The sequence below is a fragment of the Podarcis gaigeae genome, assembly GCF_964106915.1.
Source record: "Podarcis gaigeae genome assembly, chromosome: 6".
In the NCBI taxonomy this organism is placed as follows: domain Eukaryota; kingdom Metazoa; phylum Chordata; class Lepidosauria; order Squamata; family Lacertidae; genus Podarcis; species Podarcis gaigeae.
Window position 1 is genome coordinate 51301451 of NC_139682.1, and position 26589 is coordinate 51328039.

At 45.2% G+C, this 26589-nt stretch overlaps 3 protein-coding genes across 8 annotated transcripts in view; 1 reads left to right on the forward strand and 2 right to left on the reverse strand.

The window, feature by feature from the left end:
- Positions 1-26589, reverse strand: part of LOC310846263 (selenoprotein Pb-like) — a 32082-nt gene that overhangs the window by 2211 nt on the left and 3282 nt on the right. Inside the window, exons 1-5 of one of the 4 annotated variants that reach the window (XM_083742551.1) lie at positions 8662-8834; positions 6547-6960; positions 2365-2599; positions 1523-1735; positions 421-559 (exon numbers count right to left, since the gene is read on the reverse strand). In XM_083742551.1, the coding sequence (XP_083598677.1) occupies positions 421-559; positions 1523-1735; positions 2365-2579 (567 nt within the window). In that variant the 5' untranslated portion in view covers positions 2580-2599; positions 6547-6960; positions 8662-8834. Of the gene's footprint in view, positions 1-420; positions 560-1522; positions 1736-2364; positions 2600-6531; positions 6961-7030; positions 7108-8661; positions 8835-26589 lie in introns of those variants that run through there. The other 3 variants (XM_083742553.1, XM_083742552.1, XM_083742550.1) reach the window with 3 other exon arrangements.
- On the forward strand, positions 9751-13088 carry HPDL (4-hydroxyphenylpyruvate dioxygenase like). Its single transcript, XM_083742507.1, has one exon. It carries the CDS (start codon positions 10223-10225, stop codon positions 11510-11512), a length of 1290 nt encoding a protein of 429 aa, XP_083598633.1. The 5' UTR covers positions 9751-10222; the 3' UTR covers positions 11513-13088.
- MUTYH (mutY DNA glycosylase) lies at positions 13187-26545 on the reverse strand. 3 transcript variants are annotated; one of them, XM_083742447.1, is made up of 17 exons: positions 26118-26545; positions 25242-25357; positions 24025-24146; positions 23875-23914; positions 22672-22745; positions 22504-22545; positions 22198-22269; positions 21239-21352; positions 20377-20474; positions 19490-19634; positions 18790-18877; positions 17377-17571; positions 16314-16456; positions 15045-15206; positions 14598-14645; positions 13939-14085; positions 13187-13691 (listed from the first exon to the last, which is right to left on the reverse strand). In XM_083742447.1, exons 2-16 carry the CDS (start codon positions 25348-25350, stop codon positions 13969-13971), a joined length of 1569 nt encoding a protein of 522 aa, XP_083598573.1. In that variant the 5' UTR covers positions 25351-25357; positions 26118-26545; the 3' UTR covers positions 13187-13691; positions 13939-13968. The 3 variants fall into 3 exon arrangements, with proteins under 3 accessions (XP_083598573.1, XP_083598572.1, XP_083598574.1); XM_083742446.1 differs by having other exon boundaries at positions 13187-14085; XM_083742448.1 differs by lacking the exons at positions 24025-24146; positions 25242-25357; positions 26118-26545 and having other exon boundaries at positions 13187-14085; positions 22672-22799; positions 23875-23906.

The window sequence follows — 26589 nt, forward strand, 5'->3', positions numbered from 1 at the left end:
AGAAAAGCACTTGGGGGAAGGCATAAAGATGTGTATGTGTGAGAAGCTGCAAGTGGGGGGCGGAGTTTAGCATTTCCTCCCACCTGGGTTCTCCTGGACCCCTCCACACTACACTATCTGTGACTGCGGCAGACCTGGTGTATCCATCTGCAATTTGCTTCTGAGGTTTTTATTTCAAGATGGTTTACTTCCTGTCAAGATGAAAGATGCTTTGTGGTATCTCAACATCCTTGCTTGCTGTAGTGGCCCAATATAATAAAACCCTCCCTTCCACCTTCTCCTCCCACATCCCTGTTGTAAGACCAATTTGATCAGAAACCTAGAATTCCCAGGCAGAAGTTCAGGATGAGCAAATGAGAAAACATCTGGCTTAAACAAAATAGTTGAAAAGGAAGTTGATGAGGGGATTCAAGTCCTTACCTCCTGGCTGCTGTTAGAGGGGTACCAGGAACAATTGCCGCAGTAGTCTTTGCTGTGTGTGTACCGCACGGCTGCTTCAACATAGGGCAAGTGCAGAAAACTGTATGGCAGCTGGATGTGGAAAGCCAGCCTGCTGCACCTGCAAAGCCCAAGAGCCATGAAATAAATGGACATAAAGTTAGTGTCAGGAGAGCCTGTACTCCACTAATTTACTAATGAATCTAACTTGGCCCGAAGAATCTGATTTTTCTCACCAACAGTTGTGAGGCATGATGGTAAAGAGAAACGTATTTTTTGCTCTATAGGATGCACCTGATCATAGGACGCACCTTGTTTTAGAGGGGGGAACAAGAAAAAGAAATTCTCCCCCTCTCTGCGCAGCACCCCTTCAGCAAAGTGGCAGGAGAAACGGAGCCCCTTCCATTTCTCCTCCCGCTTAGCTGAAGGGGCGCTGCGCCTTAGCTGAAGGGGCACCTACCCTTCAGCGAAAAGAACCCAAAGCCTCTGGAGCGCGGTGGGAGTGCTCCCACTGCGCTTTGGAGGCTTTGCGTTGCTATCGCTGAAGCCAAGGAGCCTGCATTCGCTCCATAAGATGCACACACATTTCCCCTTAATTTTTGGAGGGGAAAATGTGCGAAAAATATGGTACATCATGGTATGTCCTTTCTTTACAGATGTGTCCTCAAACAGACTTTTTGATAATGTATTCAGGAATCCCAGATTCCATATATCTTACTTTCCTCCCTTCTGCCCAGGCCTGCAGACCCCCATTGGCCTCCCATCAGCAGCTGCCTACGGAGCACCCTCTTCTGCCCCTGCTAGTGCTGCTGATGGGATCCCTGCTGGTGGCAGCAGGGGCTTTTAGCAGCCAAGGAAGGAGCTGGACTGAGCTGCCCTGCAGTCCATTGGATCCTGAGATGGTCCCACTGCCAGAACTGGGCTTCTTCCAGGCTCAATTGCTGCACCAGTTCCAAGCTGGCTCAGTGATCTGCCTTCCCTCCCTTCTGCTCCGGTTGCTATGGACAGCAGTGGCCCTGACTCTCCAAAAACCCTATCAGTCTTGGGTGGGTGGAGAGTTAGGATTGCTCCCTTAAGCACTGACCTGTCATAGATCAGGAAGTCATCCTTGTCCCCATCTAGAATGTGCCAGACGTCAGGCTCCAGAATCTGCTGCTGGTAAACAGGAACTCCCTCTGGGGCATGCCGTTTGAGCTCCCAGTACATAGCCCTGGAGAAAGGAGTCTTCTCATTCACAATCATGAAGCTGACATTGGTCACTCCTTCAAGTGACAACTTCCTCTGCAAGCTGCCAAGGCTGGAAGAACAAACAACCTTTAGAAAATGCGGTGCACAGATATAGGTTCCAGCCCTTGCCCTCTGCACATACCATGTGGGATATGAGCCTGGACTGCTGGACGGAGGCCCCTTCATTTATCAGTTCACTGGACTTGCCATTACAGCGGTCCCTGCTACATAGATCCAGCGATAAGTTAAATGATACATATTATGCTTGAGCTGTAATTCACCAGGAAAATTGCATCCACCGACAATATGTGTGTTATATCTGGCCGGCTGCAGCCCAGGCCTCAATTTTTGATTGCTGAACTGGAGCTTATAGACAATCAGTTCAGTTCTGTGTTTCCTGGTAGAAAGCCTAGGGGCAAAGATATGACCTTAAGAGTTGTGATATTGCCACTGAACACCAGATACAGGGTTCCAATACATATCTGACTTTCTAGTCACATCCAGACCATATTTTTAAAGCATGTGACTTTCCCCAAAGCATTATGGGAACTGTGATTTACCCCCTTCACAGAGCTACAGTTCCCAGCACTCTTAAACTGTGGTTCCCCTGACTCTTTGGGGAAAGCCATGTGCGTCAAATGTATGGTGTGGCTGTGACCTAACAGCTCCTGACTCAGGCAATCTTCTCTATGAACTCACCTGGCGGCCTGCTTGAGACAGAACTGTCAGCTGGCTTTCAACAGTGCCACCACTGTCACTTGGCCCTCCATCCCAGCCATGGGGGCCACCCCATTGATCTTCCAGAGTGGTGCAGGCTGGCATATTCGGGTCCTGTTCTCAGCCACGTCTGCCAGCGTAGCAGCAATTGCCAGGAGCAGCAGCAAGGTTGTTGTGGCTAGGGCTGAATAGCCCATCCTGGCCACCTCCCTTCAGCCTAAAGTAGAAGAGAGCAGCTTAAGACCCTCAGCAGGGAAGTCTGGGGGGGGGGTTGAAGGGGGAAATAATGAATATGATATGTTTTGATAATTTATTATGTTGAAATTGTTAATAAAAAACTTCCCTCAACAGGCCAGATGCAGCCTTTAAGTCTCATAAGACTTTTTTCTTAATAAACATAGATAGGATTGTCCTACATGGATGCCCTAGTGCCCTGTATTTGAAAGTGACAGTAATGGATGCTTAAAGACACACTCACATATCAGCTGCCCAGGATTTCAGCTACAGCAAGGGTTGTTGCTATCCTGTAGCCCTCTGGATATTGTTGCAGTACAACTCCCAGCATGGTCATTAAGAAAATATGAAGAGACCTGCTGGATCAGACCAAAGGCCCATCTAGTCCAGCATCCTGTTCTCACAGTGGCCATCCAATGCCTAGTGCCACAGCACTCCCTCTATTTGTGGTTCCCATTGACTGGTATGCAGAAGTGTCTTAGACAGTGGAGGTATCCATCATATCTAGTGTTTATGGATAGCCCTGTCCTCCAGGAATTTGTTTAATCCTCCTGTCTTGCCAAAGGCAAGGTGGTTCTTTTAAAATGAGATTCAGAAGCAATACAAAATACACAAGTGAGCAAGAATATTCAAAGAAACTCTGCACAAACCATCCGATATTATAGACAGTCTGTGTGGCTTCCAAGACTGGCCACGTGCAGATCATCATTAGCCACCCCCTCCCAAGGCCTCACTTTCTCAAAACAATGTCCAGCATCAAAGAAGGTACCCAGAATTATCCTCCACAACTGATGAAGGCAGCTATGTGTGGGGCTTCACCTCCTCCCAAAGTTCTCAGGACATTAAAGACTGTTCTCACAGCATCAAAAAACTTAACAAGAGCAAGGGAGGGGAGAGCAACAGAGGCAGGAAGGGTAACCGTGTCAGATCACTAACTCCTCAATACATTTTGTTTTCCAGATGCATTTCCCATACATCTCCAAAATAGTAGCTATCTCCACATCCTGTGAGAGCAAGTACTTATATAGTACTTCTTTTTGTCCACCCTGAATTTTCCAATATTCAGCTTCACTGGATGGCCTAATATTCTGGATGACAGAGAACAACTTCTCTCCATCTACGTTCTCCATGCCATGCATAATTGCAGACATCACTATCATGTCCCTACCTTATACACCTTTTTTCTAATCTGGAAATCCCTAAATGCTGTAACCTTTCCTCATAAGATGATTGTACCAGCCCTTTGATCATTGTAGTTGCCCTCGCCTTTTCTGAAACTTTTCCAACTCTACAGAATATATTTTTAGGTGACCTGAATGGTGACCTGAATGGTATACAGTATGCCCAGTGCTTTTTTTTCCCTAGAAAAACAGGTGCCGGCACAATGAAGTTGTTATAGTAAGTGCCACACTTTTTAACAACAACAAAATGAGGTGCTGGTATTGCGTACCCTTGAGTACCACCCCTGGGGGGGAAAGCACTGAGTATGCCTAGTACTGTGTTGTCCCACAGATAGGGCCAAGGAAGGAGTCTGGCAGCCAAGCACTCTGGTTTGGCAGACAATGGTGAAGACAACACAGTCTGGACTGGAACATGCCTCAAGCAGAAAGTGGGATCTAAAAATGAATGCATGCAAATATCTAGACCAGACAAAAGCAATCAGGTAAGCCACAGGCCACAAGGCAATTCACATACGTTAAGACACATATAGGCACCCTATTGCTTTTAAAGGATATTGGCTCCATTTTACAAGTGGGGCACTATATGAGTCAGATAACCATGGGAGAGAATGCACAAAAAGTTAAACATTAATAAAGAGTGTGCCTCTGAGCATATTCAGAGTAATTCCCCATGCTGCTTAGCAGCTGCAGCTTCCCCTTCCTTCCTGCACTTAGAATTTAGGAATAGTGTGCATCTGAGCATATGTTTTTCACTTGTTACTAAACAACTGCAGTTTTCCTTTCCCTATACTTTTATAAATACAAAGCAGGGCTGATGATGTGATGGCACGTTTCCTACATAGATGAACACTCCAGTATAAGTTTTGCTAGAAATTAAGAACTGTTCAAAAAGCAAAGAGGAAAAAAAGCACTGTCTTCCTCTGTTGTCATCAAACTAAAACAAGAGAATTCTCATGTGCAGTTTATGCAACAAACTGTATTCCTAACCCAGAGCCCCCTCTTTATTGACATTCATCCTGATTTGCTTGCACAAAGCTTACACAGAAGTTAAATTTTAGCTAGTCTTTGCTGAGTACCCATTCTGATTTGTTTGCAGGGTAGTTAGTTATATGACAATTAGCATCCATTCAGATTTGCTTGCAGGGTCTTTATAGGTCTTCCTATTAGTCATTTGCGCATTGCACATGTTTTCAGTGCATTTCCCCATCACTTTCCAAACTGCAAAAAGTCTGGTGTTTTTGTGTGAAGTGGATTTGTTGCCCAGAATCCTTTAATCTGCTTTAACTGTGCAAATCTAAATTTCATCATCATCATCAATCTTTATTACGGTCCAGAGACCCAACAAATCATTACAAAGCAATACACAATTCACACAGCCTACCTCCAGGTTAAACAAGCATTTTGTTCAGAATATAGGGATCATTTGTTCTTGCAATCACTGATAAAAACTTTGCCACAGCTAATGTTCTAGCATTTGTCTGGTCTTCCAATAAGAACCTGACATAGTGAGCCTCTGATTTTCCCGGGAAAGGTATCAGCAAGGGTAGTATCAAATCTAAATTTCCAGCATGTATTTGCATCCCTTCTGCAAGATAGTGAATGTCCGGAAGCACTGTTAGTTTCTCCCCCACATTTTTTTACAGCTCTGGATGCATTCATATCTAATGCTAAGCAAAGCCATAGTTTAGTGTGAACTGGCTGCTGGGGAGAAGATTACAGCTGCTCCTCTGTGGCCCCTTTAGCTCAGTGGGGTGCAGCACCAAAGCCAAGGGTGGCTTAGTGAGTTGTCTGAACTTGGGATACGGATTAAGCTCTTGCCTCCTTAACAATTATCTACAGCCAAGATTTGTTACTGGCTACATATTGCAGCTTAGCTACCCAACTGAGCTAAAAAGCCTGGGGAGGAACAAAGCAGGTGAAAGCTCCTCTCTGGGAGCCAGCCTGTTTTGCACAGTCCTGGTGAGCCACACCACATCACATGGATGAAATCTCAGCAAGAGTCTTGTTGCTTTCCAACACACTGGTTAGAAAAGGACACACACCCAAGCCTTGTTAAACTTGTAAAAACAAGCCACCGAAACCCAGCATGATTCAGCCACACCACCCTAATCTCTCAATAAAAATAGTTCTTTAGAAAGCCCTTGTTGATCCCAGAAAGTGGCAAAACAGGGAAGGCAATGCCTTTGGTTGGATCAAATCTTGGCAGGATGTTCCCCTCCCCTAATTGTCCTCTGGAACAGGGTCCAAGCTTTTGACTCCACCATCAGAAGCAGTGGCGCTTGCATTCTAAAGCTGGTCACAACTTCCCCGTCATCCCCTGCTTGTCACCACACAGGCTGTGTGCAATTCCCTCCCATATATCCCTCACCTTCCCACATCCAAGAAAAACAGCCTTGGGGTGGTGGTAGTAGATTAGGAACAACTCAGAGATCAGATAATGCTTATCTTGGCAAGATTCAAAACCTATCACAGTCTCACCCACAAAAGGTGGTTCAGTCAAAGGTGATTTGACACTTGCCAATGTTGGGCCTCTCAGGAATCCACCAAGACTTTGTTCTAGGAAGCAGTAGCACAACTTTGCCTTTCTTGTTCAGAACCTTTCTGCTCTAACTTCATTGCGATAAATATTTCTCATGAGCCTCCAAAGCACCAGCTATATTCACCAACTGCAGAAATTGAACTTAATAGACATTGCCACCCCCCTTCCCAACAAGTCTGCACCAAGAATTCCCACCAGGTGATACTCTGCCTTTTCTCAGGTGACTCCAGCTGTTGTTCTACTCCGATCAATGGCAGTCCTACTGTAGCTCTGTTCTCTCTGATCTCTTATCCCCAGGCTGGCTGTGGCGTACTTTATCTCTCATTCAAGGTCTCTCCACCCAGAAGGGGCTGGGAGAGAGGAGGTGCTTGGCTGGGGGCTAGATACACAGATGTCCTTGAAGAATTTCAGAGCAGCATGAATTGCGTTCACCACTGCCATACACCCAGCGGTACTTGTTTTTCATTCAGAGACATCACATTCAGGAACTGAAGAAATACCATGCAGTGCCAGGCCAGGAACACTGGAAAGCATTATGCTCTTGGAAGATGGCAGGACTGCATCCTGGCAGTTTTCAGTTACATTGAGGAATACATTACTGGTGTGATGAGATGGGCCGCCTTGCTATAAAGCAAAAGGAAGCAATTGTTATAGGCTGTACTATTTTTCTAGAAAAAGAAGTGCCGGAACTCACCATGAATGCCTCCATTGTTCTCTTATCATGGCAACGGTGTCCGCCTGAAAGACGCTGGAACTGAGTTCCAGTGAGTTCTGGATGAAAAGAAGCTCTGGTTATAGGCAACAGATTCCAAAAGAGACAAACTGTACCCACTCAACTTGCATTATTGTGATGGGGTGGTATATGTTGACTTTTTGCTTCAGATGAAAAATTGTTTTAAGATTAGTAGCTAAAGATAAAAGGTAAAGGGCCGTTGGATGGTTAAGTCCAGTCAAAGACAACTATGGGGTTGTGGTATTCATCTCACTTTCAGGCTGAGGGAACTGGTGTTTGTCCACAGCAACTTTCCGAGTCATTTGACCAGCATGACTAAACTGCTTCTGGTGCAACACAACACTGTGATGAAAGCCAGAGCACACGGAAACACTGTTTACCTTCCTGCTGCAGCGGTACATATTTATCTATTTGCACTGGTGTGATTTGAACTGCTAGGTTGGCAGAAGCTGGGACAGAGCAACAGGAGCTCACCCCATCAAGCAGATTCAAACTGCCGACCTTCAAATTGGCAAGAGGCTCAGTGGTTTAGACCACAGTGCCACCCGCGTCCAACTAGTAGGACTGGTACAGCATGATGAGATATCCATGAGTATATGAAAAACAGTTCCTTTGAGTTTCCAATTCAGGCATGAACTCCCTAATATTCCTACTCTAAAGTATATGAGAGGACAGATTTGACAATGAGCAGTCAACTATGGGGTTGGAGGAAATTTAACTGAATGTGAACTGACATGAGAGAACCTGGGTGGAAAACTGGTTTTCTGGGATAATAAAAGTGAATTGATTGAGTGATGTGAGGTACAAGTGAAATAGAGTTCCTCTGAACATGTGCAGAACACCTCTGCCTTGCAAGAGAAAAGCTGTCATGTATAATACATTTTGAAACAGGATTTCCTGAGTAGATTATATGGCTTCCAGACTGCCCCTTAAGGCCCCGTACTCATGTTACCCCTACAACGTTGGAAGTGCTGCAGTGCTGCTCCTTCTTGCATTGCTGGGGTAACAGTGAGAAGCCCAGACCATGAGTAACAAAGCCCACATCACAGCTTCTTCCTGTGCCAATGCTAACCATTAAGATACACTCTTTTTTATAATATTTTTTATTAAGGATTTTCTTGTTTTACAAAAGTGTAGTGCCTCGTATTTTTTTCTTCTTCTTCTTCCATGTAACGTTTTTACAAATCCGTTCCATTTGTTGAGGCATTAGGGGGAGAAGAAAAAAGAAAGAAAAAAGAAAGGGGATGGAGAGAGGGAAGATGGATGGGGGTGGAGTCGGGTGGCGGTGTAGATACACTCTTGTACCCTGCAGGAGTGGTGCTGCTGAAGATCCCATACGAGCAAGTAACGTAAGAACCTAGAAATTATGTCCTGTCCCCATTTTCTTGCCAGGTTTCTGTACAACTAGTACCTACAGGCCAGTCCCCATCAACCCCCGCCCCCAAGTATTGGCCTTCTCCAAATCTATACCTTTCCAGCAGTACACACACACTCTTTTCCCTCACAATAGTCCCCACCCCACTTTAGAAGCCCTGAAGGGAGAGAAAAGTATTTCCCAATATCTGATAAAGACACATGCAAACCTGCTGTACCTGGAACTGGGAGAGTGCAGCTGAGTGGGACACCGTCGAGGGCAGCCTGAGGAAGTCCCATCCACCTTGGATCTGCAAGTCTCCGAGAGGATAGGGTGATTTCTGAGATTTCCAGGAACTCTTCTCGTTGTGAAACTTTTGTTGGTGAGCTGTGTTTGTTTCGACCCTGGGTGCTGAGAGGGAGGGTTTTGTCAGAAGGAAAATGCATTGATATGGATTTAAATATAGTGGTAACTTTCTATTACTGTAATATTTTTATGTGTGCTTTTGTAATATTTTGTTTTGTCTGCTGTTGCTGTTTCAGCTTATTGTAAACCGTTTAAGAGATATTTTAAATAAGCAGCACAAAAATTAAATAATCAGTCATCATCATCAACATCATAAAGTACCGTGGTACCTCAGGTTAAGTACTTAATTCGTTCCAGAGGTCTGTACTTAACCTGAAACTGTTCTTAACCTGAAGCACCACTTTAGCTAATGGGGCCTCCTGCTGCCGCCGGGCCGCCGGAGCACAATTTCTGTTCTGGGTTAGTGGAGTCTGTAACCTGAAGCGTATGTAACCCGAGGTACCAATGTATGCCACTTCCTTGTGCCTTTCCACTGAAATCTAAAACTGTTACGAGTGTGTGAAAATGAGAGGTTCGATCTAAAGGCCTGTTCTTAAAAATACTTTCAAGACTGAATTGCAAAGCTCCTCCTCACATAAAAAATAAAAATAACAGCGAGTCTTCAAGCGCTGCAAATACTTAACAAGGCTGCCCACTCAGTGGTGGCGGTATGAAAGCAATGTATTTTAAGAACATTCCTTGGGATTTTTAAAAATAAAATAATTGTAGCACAAAACAGTGTTATCAACAAAGGTAAAATAAACGCTCTTGGTTGTTGTTGGGTTTTTTTTTTGGGGGGGGGGAATAGCGTTGTAGGAAAGGAGATTGCAGCCCATTGAACGGCTGATAAGCGTAGCAACTGCTTTTGCTTAGGACCTGCGAGCCGGTGGAAGATGTTGGCGTAGCTCCACGTGCGCCCTGGGGACACTCGCCTTCCGCTTCCGACCGCGTGTTGCGGAGCCCCTCCTTGCGGGAGATTCAAGTCAGCGGCGGGAGGAGGAGGAGTTCCGGCGCCTGCCTGCCTGCTGCTTGAAAGTCACTTTCACGTGAGGAATCAAAGACACACGGCAGATGAGCTTTCACTCAGGAGGCCTGAGGCAAGATCTAAAGGGGGAAGAGAGGGAGAGGATAGACTCTGCAGCTAGGCAGAGAAACGTGCAGATTTCTGGGGGAGGGGCAGATTCCTCCCCCTTAGACCTGGATTCCTTTGATTTTTCAGGCACACGTCAGCCGAAGGGAGATGGCACAGAGCTGCCGCCGCCTCCTCCCGCCCCCCCTACAAAACCTGGAGGCACTAACAGAACAGGCCCCTGTTCCCATCCAGGGAAGGTACCACTAGGGTCATCTAGCCCAACCCCCTCTGTAATGCAGGGAACTTTTGCCTAACCTGGGACTCGAACTCATGAGCCCGTGATTAAGAGTCTTGTGCTCTACCAACTGAGCTTCCCCACCCCATGACAACTGAGCTGGCTTTCTTTTCTGTTTCTGTAGGTCTAGCAGCAAAAGTTGTGTTACCACTGACCACCCTTTCAAACTGCATGATGCCTGGTCTTCTGAACCGGCTGTGCCACATTGGGTTCCACGTCCCTGAGGGGCAACAGCTGGCCAGCAACTTGGTGCGCCAGTTTGGATTCGAGCTGTTTGCTGCACGGGTGGCAGAATGGAGCAGGCAGATGGCCTTCCGGAGAGGGGATGCCGTTTTTCTCGTCAATGAAAGGCTAAAGTCTGCCAAGAGAGACGCTCCACCTGTGCCATCTTCAGGCTGCCGCAAGGATAAAGGAATTCTGTACGACGTGGACCTAGAATATGCCGTCAGTACAGCCTCCAACATTTGCTTTGAGGCAGAAGATGTACCTGGCATCTCCCAAAGCCTACAGGAACGAGGATGCCAGATTCTCATCCCTCCCACAGCCGTGGGAGATGAAAATGGCCACGTCACTTATTCAGTAGTGGGATCCATCATAGGCAACATCAGCCACACACTGCTTGACAGATCTCAGTACAGTGGACCGTTTCTGCCTGGTTTCCACATGGTGGAGGGTGCTCCCAAGGTCCAGGTGGGTGGCCAGGTGACACATTTTGACCATATCACCTATGCTTGCCCCCAAGGTAGCTCACAAGCTGTGTTGGACTGGTACAAGAACTGTTTGGGATTCCAGCGCTTCCCCATCCACCAGCAAGACAACGGTTCTGATGGTTATACAATCCAGGGTGCTGGTATGGGTCTTCGTCTTACTGCCATGCAGTCCAATGGGAGCGATTCGACTCAGCTTCGCAATGACTGTAAAATTATTCTAGCTGAGTCTCTGTCAGAGCAAAAGAAGAACCAGGTGGATACTTTCTTAGAGCAGCACGGTGGATCGGGCATCCAACACGTGGCACTCTACACCACAGGTATTATAGGGGCCGCTGCGGCCATGGCCAGATCTGGCGCAAACTTTTTCAAGCCCCCCTTATCATACTACAGTGAGAAAAGGAAGGTGGAGGAGATAAGGCAAGCTGGGCAAAATGTTCAGCTCCTGAAGGACCACGGCATCCTTCTGGATGCTGACGTAGGAGGCAGCGGTGGCTCTGGAGGCCTTTGTGAGAAGCAATACCTCATGCAGATCTTCACAAAGCCTCTCTTTACAGAGGATACTTTCTTCCTGGAGCTTATAGAGCGATGTGGGGCCACAGGTTTTGGCGAGGGAAACATTCGTGCTCTCTGGCAGTCTGTACAAAACTATATGGACCAGCAAGTTTGAAGAATGTGCACTAACACCCTGTTACACAATCCTGTGCTCAGTGTATATGTTAACATGATGGTGCAAGTTCTGCAAACCTGCTCCTAAGGGGTTGGTTTCCCTGTTATATCGATAACATAAGGAGTTCTAGATCATGTGCATACTTCCTAAACTGGCTCTGCACCTCCACCAGAGTTGCTTTCACTGGTGTAAAAAGTATCCATGTGATCTGGATGACCCACCTAATCAGAACTTTTTACACATTGCTGACCTATTTTGAGTTGGGAGCTCTAACCACAGCGAAGAAACATTGTGTTGGCAGCTGCATCTTGCCTGCAAACAAGTGTGGTCAATACTCCTAGAACAGGGCTTCTCTATTCTGCATCTTTATCAACAAGCTTCACTGCTGGAACAAGTGAGACAAACAGAAAGCATAGAAATCTGGCTCTTAATTCCTTGTAGATCTGGGGATCCAGAGGCAAAGACTAAGAAACATGGAAAGGGGTAGTATCAGGGTGGTGCTTGTCCAACATTGTCCCAGAACAGGAAATGGTGTTCTTCAATAATATGAAATCCATCTTCTTCAGTACAAAACTATGTGCTGAAGCGCTTCTAAAAAACTGTTACTTGAATGGTTTCTGTCTCAAGTATATTTGTGATGAGATCACAGCAAAACATTAATATGTTTATTAACAACAATTTAAATTATAAGATTTATTTATAACTTATTTAAATTATAACACTGAAGTATAATGTTCTTTTAAGTGTTGGGTATAATAGCATTTTTTCTGTTTTAGGTCTAGTTGGTAATATGTTTTACTATTTCAATTTGGCCTGCTAGTCAGCTGAAGAACAGCTTATTTCTTTAGTAAACTTGCTTAATTTTTGTTACAATTGTGTTAAGTTTTAAACATCTTTCAATTGTCAGTCTTGTTTGGATATTTATTTGGGCATGTGGAATACTTATAGTAATAAACATATATGTGTTTAAGTCAGGGTTGATCTTTTAAAAAAATTATTAATATCAGTTGAGACTATTTTTTGTTATATTTGAATTAAAAACACAATTGTGTTAACTTTAAATATTTATTTGTAGTTCTGTAATAGAACACACTGTTACATGCTTCTCTGTATTAATTCCCTTCTGAGTTTAGAATATTTAGAATCTGATTCTTATCAACATTATGCAACGAACAAGGTCTTATTTATGTGTTTGCTCACTGTGTGGCTGAGCTTTTATGAACTTGCTGTTTCTTCATCTTGGGGAACAGATCCTGCTACTTAGCTGTACTTTACAAAAAGGACATGCCTAATAGCATATTTTCCAAATTGCTTATGGCGGGGTAGTTACCCTTTTGATAAATGTTACCAATGTGCCCCTTTTGGTCGCAGGGGTGCAATGGGGAGATTATAGAGTAGTCATTTATTGTGCTTTTTTCACCTGTGAAATGGCAAATACTAGAAATAGTGGGAAAAGAACTGAAAACTCCACAATATTCCACCTTTGTATTAACAGATTTCTGAATGCTTGCTTTTAAAGAGACTTTCTTGGTTCCTTGCCAGTGACATAGCTGTGCAGGTATCAACATGCTAGTACAATATTTAAGGTTGTGTGTGTGTACCAATTTTCAACGCTACAGTATGAATAATACAATCAGTTAAGAAGAAGAAAGCATAACTAAATAACCGCCACAGTAAAAATTCATTAAAATTTTATTAGCAAACCCACAATTAAAACAGGACATTGCATGTACTGAAAAACAGTTTCATCTGTGAACTCCAGCAATTGTGGTATCTAGTACAGCAGCAAAACACTTTCTTGACTATGGATGTGAGCAAATGGCAATTGCATAGTTGTCCTTGAGAATAAACTAGCTCTAAGAAAGCAACATTTAAGAAGGATGCAGAAGAGACATTGAGTCTTTTTGCTTAGCATCCACTGGACAATAAGTCTTTCAGTCAACCTGCCTCATATACTTTTTTATAAAGTCCATTTTACTGCAGTGTGGCTCACCAATAAACTCTGACCTCCTAGGAGCCACTACAGCCACACTTGTTTGAATTGTGCCCGTGTTCTGTATTGGAGTGGAAGGGGGCAATGTTAAAGTCACAACATCCCCATGATGCCCTCATTGCAGCCACAGTGTTTCATTCCAGTATGACCACATCCTTGCTGGAGATCAGTCCCTCATCTCCGAAACTAAAAGGTAAGGCACATCTGATGAATGGTAATGCAGACGAAACAACTGGACTCATCCCACTGCCCTGAACTCTAGTAAGATTATGGAGCTTAGCACTGTTTACAACAGGCAGGCACACCTCACTGCCTGGGTAGTGTCATCCTAGGCGAGAATCTTGAGACCTTTCGGTGATGCTCATTGAGAAGGCACCAATGGGGCTTCCAAGTGTTGGACAAGGTTGCTAGGAGTGGAATGAGGTGTACTCACGTGAGGTCAGGCAGAGCACAGAGACTGCCATCAGTCCCCGGGATTTGTTGCAAGAAATGAATCCAGAGAAAGTTGCCTCTTGGAAAAACTACCTTCTTCATGCAGGGTCTGGCTGGTGTATAGGGAGTCCCGTTTCCTCTTGACAATCTGTACAGTCACACATGCATATGCATTTGATGGAGAAAGCACTGTGGCCACCTCTAAATCCCATCCTCTTGCTTATAGGCCTAACATTGGTAAGAAGGGTGGAGACAAACCAGCAGGACCCACCCAGTGTGGTTGGAAGGGTGTGCAGTTGGCAAGCCTCAAACTGGTGGCTCCCAACATGCAGGACCAGTGATGGAGCTCAGTAGACAGAGGGGCGAGATGCTGTTCCCTGTGGAAAGCCCTCCCTTCAGATGTCAAGAAGATAAAGAAGTACAAAACTTTTAGAAGACATCTGAAGGCAGCCCTGTATTGGGAGGTTTCTAACACTTGATGTTTTTATTATGTTTTTAGATATGCTGTAAGCCACCCAGAGTGGCTGGGGAAACCCAGCCAGATGGGCGGGGAATAATAATAATATTAATAATAACAATAATAATAATAATACTTCTAGGAACATGAGCTGCACAGAGAGAGGTAAGAGCTGTTCAGCTCTAGCAAATGGATGTCCTTACCTTGGCAGTACTGATTGTAGGGCTCCACTTTTCATAAGCTTTCAAGACCTGGAAAAGTAGGACACTCCACATAACACATCTAGCACCATAATGAATACATGGTGTTGACTCCATATGAGGGGGCAGGTTGCAACTGTTTACGTACAAAGGTGTTTTTAACGTATCAGCTGCCCCCTGGAACCACTGATTGCTTGAGCCAGAAACACAGGGACAGTGTGAAAGAGGAGACAGAGCACACGTAACAAGAGAAGCAGCTAAAAGTGGGCCAAGTGTATCCCTTGCTAGAAAGCTATGTTCAGTCATACTTCCAGCTGCAGTTAACGTTTGCCTTTCCCCAGAAGCTGGGGCTAACATTCCATGCTGTTGCATCACCTGCATCTCTCAGGAGAAACTGACATGTGGGTCCATTGGGAAACTTGAAGCAACCAAGCTCTAGATTCTCAGTACCTTCTTCATGGCTGTGGAGATGGCAGAGTTGTGGAATTCTGTTTCGGTCACCCACCGGGATGCTGGCAGCTCCAGCTCCGCATCCCAGTTTCCTTCATCTTGATCCAGATTCAAAGAGTAGATCACATATGTTTGGCGGATGTGGGAGAAGATATGGAGAACCTGGTGAAGGAGGTGAAGATATGTAGATGTGGTTAGGGAAGGTGAGAGATGCTGTTAGGTCACAGCATCCCTTCCCTCCCTACCTTCTGGCAGGTAAGAAGGACAAGTTCATTGGGAAAGAAGAAAGCCAGCTGCAGCCTCATAGAGGGAGGCTGGGCTTTACACGGAGACCTGGGAGCTTCTCCTTCCCAACCTTCATTGTTTCAGGACAAGGAGCTGTAGGTACATAACCCACTTGTCTGTGGGAGTGAAGACAGGGAAGAAAGCAGAGACTGTGCTCTAGGACTAGGACGGGGCGCAGGCCTGGAGGCAGACTGCAGTTCTCCAGGCTTCTCTTCCCAGTCGCTGAGACTCGCACTAGGTTGTGCCTCCTTCCCACTCCACACCCCTCCCCAGTCAAAGTGTTTTTGCCTGGCTGGAATGTGGCCTTGAAGTGCAATAATGCTCCTGGCCTGCCTGGATGAAAGTATGTGTGTGTGTGTATATTAAAACCTGACTTTTGTTTGGCTGGAACGTAGCCTGTCGGCATCTCCTGTCTCGGGAGATAATGGAGGAGTGCGCCTTTGGGGGTCAAGTAGTGCACTCCACTTGTCAAGTGATACTCTGAGCTCCAAGCAACTATTGAAGCAGGCAGACAGTGGGGGGCCAGCACTTTATTGACTGGGGCTGCCAAGCTCAAGACGGGCAGTAGCTGACTAGTGAGACATGATGATCTCTCCCACCTATGGCATAATCTGAGTGATAGTCTAAAAATAATCTGAGGGCTGGATGGCTGGAAGTGAGATTTAATTCAATCCTGACAAATACTGTTCCAGATATTCATGGGGGCAGTAATTTCATGGCCAGCTATTTAACTGCAAAACTTTCCATCTGTCAGTTACAAAATAGAACAACTGTCTTCCCCATCAAACCAGCTTCATGCATGGCACACATCCTGAAGGTTTTGTTTGGCAGTTAATAGCAACAGAGATTCTGATGCTAATGCCACCCCAGGTTGTAGGTTATAAATCCTATGCAAGGGGAGGTGGCGGCGAGAGGGGAGGTACTCGCTGGAGAGACACTGTATAAACAATGGGTCAATTCTGCAGGGAGGGGGGTCCAATGTACCTCTCCAACATGCTGCAGGCGTCTTGTTGCCACGTTACTACCAACCCAGGCTTGGAGGTGATCTGCCAGTGCTGCTTTCTGCCGCTTCTCCTGCCCTGACTCAAGGAGGAGGCTTGGAAACTCCCAAAGCCCTGCCAACAGACCTGCAAGAAAATGTACCGTCACCAGCACAAGCTGATATTGTATCGTAGTTAAGAGCCTGAGTTATGAGCTAGAAATCCCTGGTTCAAAAAATCATCTTGGACATAAAATTTGGTACCCTCTGGCAAAGTTACACATTCTCAGCCATATCTAAAAACCTGGAATAATATGTATCTACTTAATAAGACTGTCGCAGAGATTCCTGGGATAATGTGCACGAAACACCTAGGAAATTCTCTAAATAAATACTGTGTTGTCAATATCATATTTTAAACATAACCACCCTCTATCAGGCATACAAGACATGTATTTAGAAAACACTGCTTCCATAGTAAGCGAGCAGTGCTCCTAAGGTACATGCCTACGTCAGGGCTGAGTGCTCTCTCCCTTGACTAGTGCAGGCGAAAGTAATGCCTTAAATAATTCAGCTGGTTTTCTTTTACTTCAACTGTGGCATGAATTTTTCAACAGCTGAAAAAAATGCTCAATAACAGAGACAGGTCCGGGTGCCAAGGGTATCTATCTATTTATTAAATATGTATACCACCCTTCATCTGAAAACCACAGGGTGGTTCACAACATAAAAATACAAAATGAGAACACATGATACATAATAAACAAAAACAAACCAATAACCCTCCCTCCCACAATCACATTTTAAAGACCATAGAACCTTAATCGGCCAAAGGCCTGGTTATATTGAAACGTTTTTGCCTGGCACCTAGTATAGCAGCCTGGAATGGACTGGCAGATAAACTTGACCCATCTTGCAGGCATCTGTTTTCTGCAACCACTAGCTCAAAGACATAAACGTGCCTCAACATAAAATTGGAATGATCACTAACGTGGGTGGGGTAAAGGAGTTGGAGATGTAACAACAGATTTTCTAGGCATGGTAAGCCTCCCTTTCACAGACCATTACCTGTGCTAGGTCTCTGCACAATAAGGTACTCTGGTTTCCCATCACTGCACTTTCTCTGTAGCACACATGTGGCTGTGCACTCGATCCTGGGCTGCTTCTTGGCAGTTTTCCTGGGGAAGTTCGTCACACCAAGGCTGGGATCCCATGGCTCTGAAGGAGGCAGGCAGAGGGAGCAGCTCCCTGTGGTGGCAGCGGCTACAAATCAGAAGAATGAAACAGATGAGATGCCTGGCTCTGAACTGCTGGCAACAGGCAACTGTCTGCAAAGCATCTTTGCGGAAGATGGCCTGTTCTAGGACAGGAAGACCTGGCTTGCTAATGAAGCCAGAGTTAAATCAATGCTGCCCATTCCATGGTGGCAAAGCTGACAAATGAAATTCACAATCAAACAAGAAACCATTAATCTCACTGGAAAAAAATAAATTCCTCAGTGCAGCCTGAACTGCACACCTAAACTGAATTTGAGCCAGTCTAGTCAATAGCTCTATGGTGGGAAACCTCCAGTCATCCAGGTTTCTCTATTGAACCCTTGGAACTCTCCACAGGTCATGCTTCTCATGGCCTCCTCAAGTGTCTCAGCCTGCCAGGAATGTTCCCTGAACTGTGATAATACATTTTGCTTGCCTGGCTGAAGGATAGAGTCGTTTCTGTTACCCGTTACAGAACGTAGCACTTGGGGTGAAAATGTTTCCTGCCTCTGATCTATCTGTAGACTCTATGCAATCACACGTGTGAAAGAGATCAATGTGTAGTCATTTACTAGGTTCTCATAGATAAACCTACACAATTCAAACAATAGATTACCAGAAGCAGAGAGCAAATATGGTTCAAAAAATTACCTGCAGGGGAAATAAGATACTTCAGAGGAAGGATCCAGTGCTCCTCTGCTTCTCTACCAGAGAGCTTTTAGGGACAGACATGTTTAAAAGTGAATTTTTGCCATGCATTTGCCATAAGCCTAAGGCAGCATACAAATACAAGCATAAAATACACCAGATTGATAATTAAAATGCAATTAACATATTAAGGGTGGGTTTGTTTGTTTGCATTTTAATGATTATTTTTATGGAGACCTCATCAAAAACCATTCATCACAGCAACACTCTCATAAACCATCACAAAAGCCTGCTCAAATAAAAAGGCCACATGTTTGCTCCTTAAAAACGGATCTGGATTTAGTATGTTTGTTTTTTTGGTGGGGAGTCGGGGGGGGGGCTTAATTTGCTGGCTACAGAAGATGGCTGTGATTCTTCCACCTCCTTCTTGTATCTACTACCCTGATTAAGAAGGGCTGCTGGTGGAATTGGGAAGAGAAGGTAGAGATTTGCTGGAGGTCGAGATCTGACAGCTTTCCCACCTTGTAAAAACTCCAAACCACCAACCTGGTAATGCCAGGTCTTCTCATGCGCTTACCACATTCTTCTACATCCAGCACCTGGGGGCACTTAGAAACAGGTTTTCCTAACAGTTTCTTTGCAGAGGCTGCCTGCTCTTTTTCCACCTGCAGGAAAAGGTTCCAACCATCAGTGAACAGAGAGGTGGGGGACTGTGCAAGTACTTAAGGCTTCTTCTAGAACTCGCATGTCCTCAGTCTTAACATCAAGCTATATGCTGACATTAGCCATGATTCCAAAGTGGAGACCAAACCCAAGGACAGAATAGGATGCACATCTGTGTTGTATATGCAACATTTTAAGAAAAGAGATGCAAGTGGGCCTGGTTATGTGAAAGGAACTAGGAAGGACCCACAATTTAGAATATGATTAACTGAAGACATTATAATGAAGCATTAATGGGTGGCTTTGTTAGACTGTATTTCTGCTTAGGAAGAAATCCAACCATATGAAATTGAACGAACTCCGAGGGAATTTATGTGCACCACAGCATTCCTAAACACACTTACTAGGGAGTAAGCACCACTGAACAAAGTACTTCTTAGCAGACATGCAGAACTCCCATACAATGTTTGTGTAGTGTACAAGGAGTGTTAAGTTTTTCAGGGAGCTTTGCAGGAAATGGCTCTTCTTTCCCAACAGTTAATAATAATCTGACTCCACAGCAAAACACCAGAGCATGGGGAACAGCAAAGGGTATAAAGGAGGAGCTCCCTTACTTTGTGGTGTGCTCTGCAGTGCTGCTTCACGGGACACTCCATGCACCGTGGGGCCTTGGGAGTGCACACAGTTGCCCCCAATTCCATCATCGCTTGGTTAAAGTCACCAGGATAGGATGGGTCCACCAGAGTGTGTACTAAGGCCCTAAGAACGACAGCAGCCTACATTAGCAAGCATAACAAGTCTTTCTAAAGCAGCAGCTTCAAACAACAACTCCTGAGCCCTCTCGACCTACAACTGCATTGATGGGAGAGAGCTGAGAGTGAAAAAAGGAGACAGAGAGAGGTGCTAGTTTTGCACAAAAACTGCCCTGGGGCTGCCAGCTGTCGCTCTGTGTTGTAGGGAAGCATTTCTTAGGGAGGTGACTACCTACTCCCTAACTTTAGAGTGGGCTCTAGAAACCAGCATTCTGTAAAAGCTCAGCAATCAGTAATGGGGAGCTTCCAAAAGATAAAGAGCAGCATTTCTAAATTCTCTGCCCTCTTTCACTCTTCACAGTACCTAGCTCTTCCGCCTGAGCCAACGAACATTTAGTTAGGACTCCCATTGATTTGAATGGAATTTTCTTACATGTGAAGGACTATTCACACCTACTTCTCTGGGTGTGTGTACAGCTCCTGGTTTGCTGATTGAACTGCTAATTCACTATATTTTTGACTTTAAGAGTTCAAATTTAGCAAGGGGAGACCGACTGCAAGTTCACTATATGCAATTAGGGACTGACTGTGAACAGTTGAGATTTTGCCAGGACGTGTTGTCCCCAGTTTGGATATCTGATGGGGAAGAAGGAACAAAATACTTTTATCTTCCAAAAGCTATTGTCCTTTCCTGACTCTCAGGTCCTAAAGCTAGGCTTGCACCATCCCAACCCCATTCCTTCCCTTACCAGAGTCTGTCAGCAACAGATGCATTGGCAGGGTCAGCACCAATGGCTCGTGTACGGCACAAGACCCGAATTACGTTCCCATCCACCACACCAGTCACCTGGATGCATTGGACAAAACAGCAACCCAGCCGTTACTGCACTTGTGACAACTTCTGCTCCAGCCTCCATTAAGGGCTGCTGACAGAGCTACTGAAGAGCCCAACTAGGCCACAGAGGGCCCTTTGCCTGCATCAAATTCACTCTATGAATCCATTGAAAGTTGAGATTAGGTAGTGGTTAGGATATCAAGTATGGTTCAGGAAGTCTTTGATTTGAAGCAGAGTGCACAGAGGTACAAGTCATTGTTTAGTGGCTTAGATAGTAATGTCTAGTGACTATAATTAAATTCTGTATTAATATTTGTTTCTCTTGCCAGACACCACCTCTGTATGGTTTGTGTTTGTATTGTACAAAAGGAAGTTACTCTTTAGGACTGATGACCAAGACTAGCCACAATTTAGTCTTTCTTCCAGTCACAGGGTTAGAAAAGTATCGATACTCTTTCTTTTCATTTATACAGGTTATGAAGTCATGCCATACAGTGCAGAAATCTAAATTACACACCACTTCCTTGGCTGAGATCTTCCTATTTGTTCCTACTTGTTCTAACTCTAACAGTGAGGGAATTAGTAGCCAATTCACTGTTTTTAGGGGCATCAAGGGAAACACAGGAGTGAACAACAGCTGCAAAGGGAAAGGAGATAAGAAAATGTCTAGCCCTCTAGATTGACTAAGGACTTAGAATCCCAAAGCCAGGTGGGGTAATATTCCTTTGTGCATATTCCTAAAGCAAATCTGCCCACTCAGACTGCAACCTCATTACCTGACCAAACGCTATGGATGCAATAGCTCCTGCAGTGTACTTTCCAACTCCCGGTAACTGTTTCTGCAGCTCTTCTGCTGTCCTGGGCATATGTCCTTCCATCTGTGACACCAACTGCAAAATAAACCCAGTTGAAGCAACACAGGGACATCGTCACTCAAAAGCACCACCTCTGGTGGTTCTTAGGCACACCGTTAAAACTTCCAACATCCCTTTAAGGTGTCATGATCCTGGAGTCAGATTCCTCTTCTTCAGGGGATGAGGTTGAGGACTCTGAAGCAGGAGGGGAAAGGGAATGGAGGGCCAGCCCCAGAAGTACTTCTATCTGATGAGCCTGTGAGGGCAGTGTTCCTCCAGCCAGAGGATGTGGCACTGCTGTCCTTGGAAGAAACTATTGCAGAACATTCCTAGCCCCCTGCTCTATTGCAATAGGAGTAGGTTGGCTTTCACTGAAGAAGCACTTGCCTTTGCAGATGGGGCTAACAATTGGGATGGCCTTGCTGCCACTATATAGGGTTCAGTGACTGAAGCAGTATCAGAGCTCCATGTTTCTATAGCACAAGCTGAGCAGCTCATTAAGAAGAAGGTGACCTTTCTGGTGATAAGATATCATGAGATGAAAATACTGCCCATTGCCTCTTGGAGGAAGGGTGGGATACAAACATTAGGGGATTTTGGATATACATTTCCTACAAACTATGCCCTCAGTTTTAGGAAACTACTCAGCTCAAGAGTAAACCATCTGGGGTTCCCACCTTGCCATCTAATAACACTTTGCTATTCCTACCTGAACTCCCAATTAGACTAGTTAGTACAATAGCTACAGTAGCTAGTTATCTTGCACCTGGTTCTTTCCTAAGTGGCTATTAGAAAATCTTTCTTTCTGTAAGCACAGGACATAAAGGGAACTATCTTCTTGCAAAAATGCCTTGTGTCTTGACCCACTGCCTATAGAGTACCTTATGTGCACCTTCCTGGAGTCGCTTCCCTCGGGAATAGTAGCCAAGCCCTGCCCATAGCTCATTCACCTCCTATTTCCAAATAGAAAGAGTTAGAAAAAAATATTAGACCAGACCAATAATGAATGCTTTTGCTTAGTGTATATTTTTGCTATTTCATTTTTGTGGATTTTTTGGGTATTTCTGTATTTTTTAAAAAAAATGTATTTAAATCCTTTTTTTAAAGTGGGGTGGAGAGCAAAGTTGCATGTTCCATTCAAATATTCATGCATGAACACACACAAAATATTGCATTCTCATTCTTACCTCTAGTGAAGCCTGAGCCAGGTCCTGCAAGGTTGGCCATTTCTGTATCAAAAAGGAAAACAGGGACTTATTTACAAGGTTTCCAAAGCACAATGGATCCAAGATCCAGAATTCAGGAGCTAATGCACAACAGAGCATGCCACAGAGAGAAAAGGATCTCAGCATCACCTGCATCCAGCGATTGTAGTAGTTGATCACTGAAGCCACCTGGGTCTGCTGGAGCATTATCTCCGATACCCACACTGCAGGGACAAAGATAAAGGAGGTGCATCAGGCATTCTGATACCTTCCTTGTTCTGCATGGCAAGTGGGAGGGGATGTGCTGCTCAATATACTGTATTTTTTGCCCCATAGGGCGCACCGGCCCATAGGATGCACCTAGGTTTTTTTTTGGGGGGGGGGGAATAATGAAAAAAAAAATATTCCCCCCCCCCAGGCACGGGGCTGGGGCGGGGGAAGCCCAAGCTTTCCCCGACCCCAGAACACGCAGCTCTCCACAAGCCTTGGGAGACTGGCGCGACTTCCCGCTGGGCTCCCACGGCTTGCAGATATCTGCCTGAAGCCCAAACCAGGTCGGGGAACAGCGGGATGGCGGCGCTCTGCCTCCCCACTGTCCCCCAAGCTTGTGGGGCTGACGGCAGGGAGAAGTGCACTTCTCCCCGCCGGCAGCCTCCAAACCAGGTCGGGGAACAGTGGGATGGCGGCGCTCCACCTCCCCGCTATCCCCCGAGCTTGTGGGGCTGACAGCAGGGAGAAGTACGCTTCTCCCCGCCGCAAGCCTCCAAACCTGGTCGGGGAACCGAAGTCCGGGGTGCGCTGTGCAGCGCGCCCCAGGCTTTGAGATGCAGGCTGCTATCCGCAAGTCTAGGGAGCCCGACGGGAACTCCCGCGGACTCCCAAGGCTTGCGGAGAGCTTCCTGAAGCCTGCATTCGCCCCATAGGATGCACACACATTTCCCCTTTATTTTTGGAGGGGGAAAAGTGCGTCCTATAGGGCAAAAAATACGGTACTTTAAAGGCAATTGTAAGAGGTTAAGCAACCTTTTTATATCCCAGGGGGACTGTTTAGCTGGAGATTACTAGTTCTGCATGCGGTTCTATCTTGCCCCTTAAATATTACACTGCTGCCAAAAGTCAAGTGCCATGATCTGACTAGGGGATCTCTAGCAACGCAGAACACCAATGTCCTTAATTGGACTAAGGAGCCACAATTCAAAGTATTTTTCTCAGCAGTAAAACTGATACCACCACATTGCTGCTACCACTAGGACAGTGTTGTGTGCAGCCTGTGGCATTTATCTTCAGAACACCCCTGAATGCAGATAGATGGCAGGAATCCCCAGCAGAATTCCTGAGGGTTCTTGCTCTCACCAGCATATGCTCGTCTGTCAGCATCCTCTTCACTTGCAGCCTGTAGAAAAGTGAACAGGGGACTTTAGGGAACAGGACACAGCAAAGCAATTGTCTCTCTCTTCTGAGATATTTCTGTGCATCCTAGAAGCCCAGCACAATATGCCATACCAATTTCCTCCAAGGAAGATCTCGTTTGCATTTGTTGTACCAGGTGAGCAGCCTCTTCCGAAACTCTTTGATTTCAGCTGCATTGCTGAAGGTGTGGAATGGAGACTGTTGGCTGGGCACTCCTGCAACAAAGAGAGGCCAGTTACAATTTTTGCAGTGGCAATTTCTATTGGGTTGTACAAATATACATGGGAGTGGATAAACCTGCGCTGGGCCAGAGGGGAATATGTATTTGATAGACAGTTGAGGAACAGCAGTCCTACTGGCATACCCCTCTACAAATATTTCCCAAAGATCTGCTCTTTCTGTTAACCTCAGAAACAGAAGTCCTCAGCAGATATCTCCTTTGTCCATGTCATTCTTCCAGGGCTGGGGAAACCTTTTTCAGCCCAAAGGCAACATTCCCTTCTGAGTGACCTTCTTGGGGCCACATGCCAATGGTAGGCAGGGCTGGAGACAAATGTGGGTAGAGAGCAATGAATGTGGATTTTTACTTTTGTGTAGTAGGCTACTTTCTTACGCAATCAAGCATTCTTCTCTATGTTCCATCCAACTCAAGCAAGAAGCATTTTCCAGAGTTCAAGGATACATTCTAGCCAGCAAAAACACTTAAGGAAAGCAGGGCTGATGAGCAGCGGGGCTCAGAAGGTTGTGTGGTCTGGGGAGGGTTCTATGGGCTAGACAGAGATTATTGGAGGATCATATTGGACCCCAGCCTGGAAGTTCCACATCCCTGTATCACACAGATTCAAAGCAGGAAGATGAGCCCCTATGACGGCAAACTAGACAACAAGTACCGTGTCTGCTTATTTCACACTATTCTAAAACAGAATACTTTTCTGACTCTACAAGTTTCAATTAAATTTCTTTTAAAAATAAATTTGAGTCAAAGAATGCTACAAGAACGGAGGCAAGGAAGGTACAAATTTTCAGGTTTTGTGTTGTTGGCCAAGCATCTCTAGACATTTTCTAATTCCTTCATAAGGAATACTCCATCTATCCCAAAGCCAGTTTGTGGAATCAGTGATGCATTAAATCTGAGATATTTGTAACTTCAGCTTCTGATTCAGTCTATGAATGCATAGCCAGCTAAAAAGTTGAGGGGAGTTCAATAGCTGTTACCACAAAATAACTGATCCTGAAAAGAGGTTCAAACAATTCCTTTCAATTTTCTTTCATCCTACGCTGACCAAAAGATCTTTTTGTAACCCAAGCACCTTTGTATAGTGTGGTATTTCCTTCACATTTCTTCAGCGATTTCTGTTGTTTCGCAGTGTTCCTTTGTATTCCTAGCTTGCTGCGTGTTGCCAACTGGAGTTTGCTCATTGCCAGCCTAGAAAAAAAATGTACCACTGTCAAATTATATTTCTCTTCACCATCTCCAGATCCAAAATTAGCAAAACATGGAACATTCTATACTGTATACAGTACCCTGTATTCCACCAAGGTGGCAAGATGTGAATAAGAACTATGAATATAAATGCTGACAATATGGATATACAGAACTATAGGGGAACTGAAGAGTGATATAAGAGGCCTGCCTTTATTACTCCTTAATAGATGTAGTCTACATATACAAGAAGAGACAGAATCCTGAGTTTCTGTAATAGATTGCATCACTTTATATATATACTCTTTGAAACTTTTTGAAAGTACAAAATTTAACACATCAGAGAGAAAAGTTATACACGGGTCACTCCCTTGTTGTGCTAGTTTTCTATCTGCAGGAAGCTCCCAGCTCCCCAATAGGGGAGAAATGCGGATCCTTCATCCGTAGCCTGAACTGGTATGGTCGATTCTACCACCTCAAGTTTCTGTAACCTCACCCGCTAAAACCAAAGGGCTCGGCTCCTCATATCACATGCACGAAGGAATATGCACACTAGGAAGTGTTCTACGCACGGTCACACTCACAACGGCGTTACTAGAGAGACAGGCCACGAATAACATCCCTACCTTCAAAAAAAATTCCTTCCAGTAGCACCTTAAAGACCAACTAAGTCAGTTCTTGGTATGAGCTTTCGTGTGCATGCACACTTCTTCAGATACACTATGGCAGACCAACACGGCTACCTATCTGTAACTATCCCTACCTTCGTCTCTTTGTTGATTTCTTTCCGCGCGTCCAACTCAGAACCTCCTTCTGACTAGCGTGGAACCAATCAATCCGAAGCACAACTTCACCCCGGCAAGCGGAAGGCTCGCAAGGAAAGGGGCTGACAGCATCAAGCCAATCGGCGCCAAAGACGGAACAAAAACTGAGTCACAACGACCAACTTCCTGGTTTCTTTTGGCGCCATTTTCGTCTAGGGTTGAAGTGAAATGTATCCATAGGGGCAATGCAGCAAAGCTAGGATTTTAGCGTTAACTGCGATTGGGCAGTAAAAACCCGCCCGTGCTGTTCCTAACATTTCGTGTAGAAAATGTGTAGTTTCAACCATTCACAACATCCCTGCAGTGTAGCGCACCGCGGATGTTGCAAGTTAGAAGTGGAGCTGTGGTCAAAAGCGAGTGAGTGAGAATGAGTAGGGAACGACAGCACATTGCAACTATGTCTACTCAGAA

Coding starts and splice junctions, on each gene's coding strand:
- HPDL (XM_083742507.1), top strand. CDS start 10,223: ATGACAACTGAGCTGGCTTTCTTTTCTGTTTCTGTAGGTCTAGCAGCA.
- MUTYH (XM_083742447.1), bottom strand. CDS start 25,350: ATGAGCAAACTCCAGTTGGCAACACGCAGCAAGCTAGGAATACAAAGG. Junction 22,270..22,503: donor TGGCTCAGGCTTCACTAGAG/GTAAGAATGAGA, acceptor ATTTGGAAATAG/GAGGTGAATGAGCTATGGGC. Junction 15,207..16,313: donor GCCTGCAGCATGTTGGAGAG/GTACATTGGACC, acceptor CTCCTTCACCAG/GTTCTCCATATCTTCTCCCA.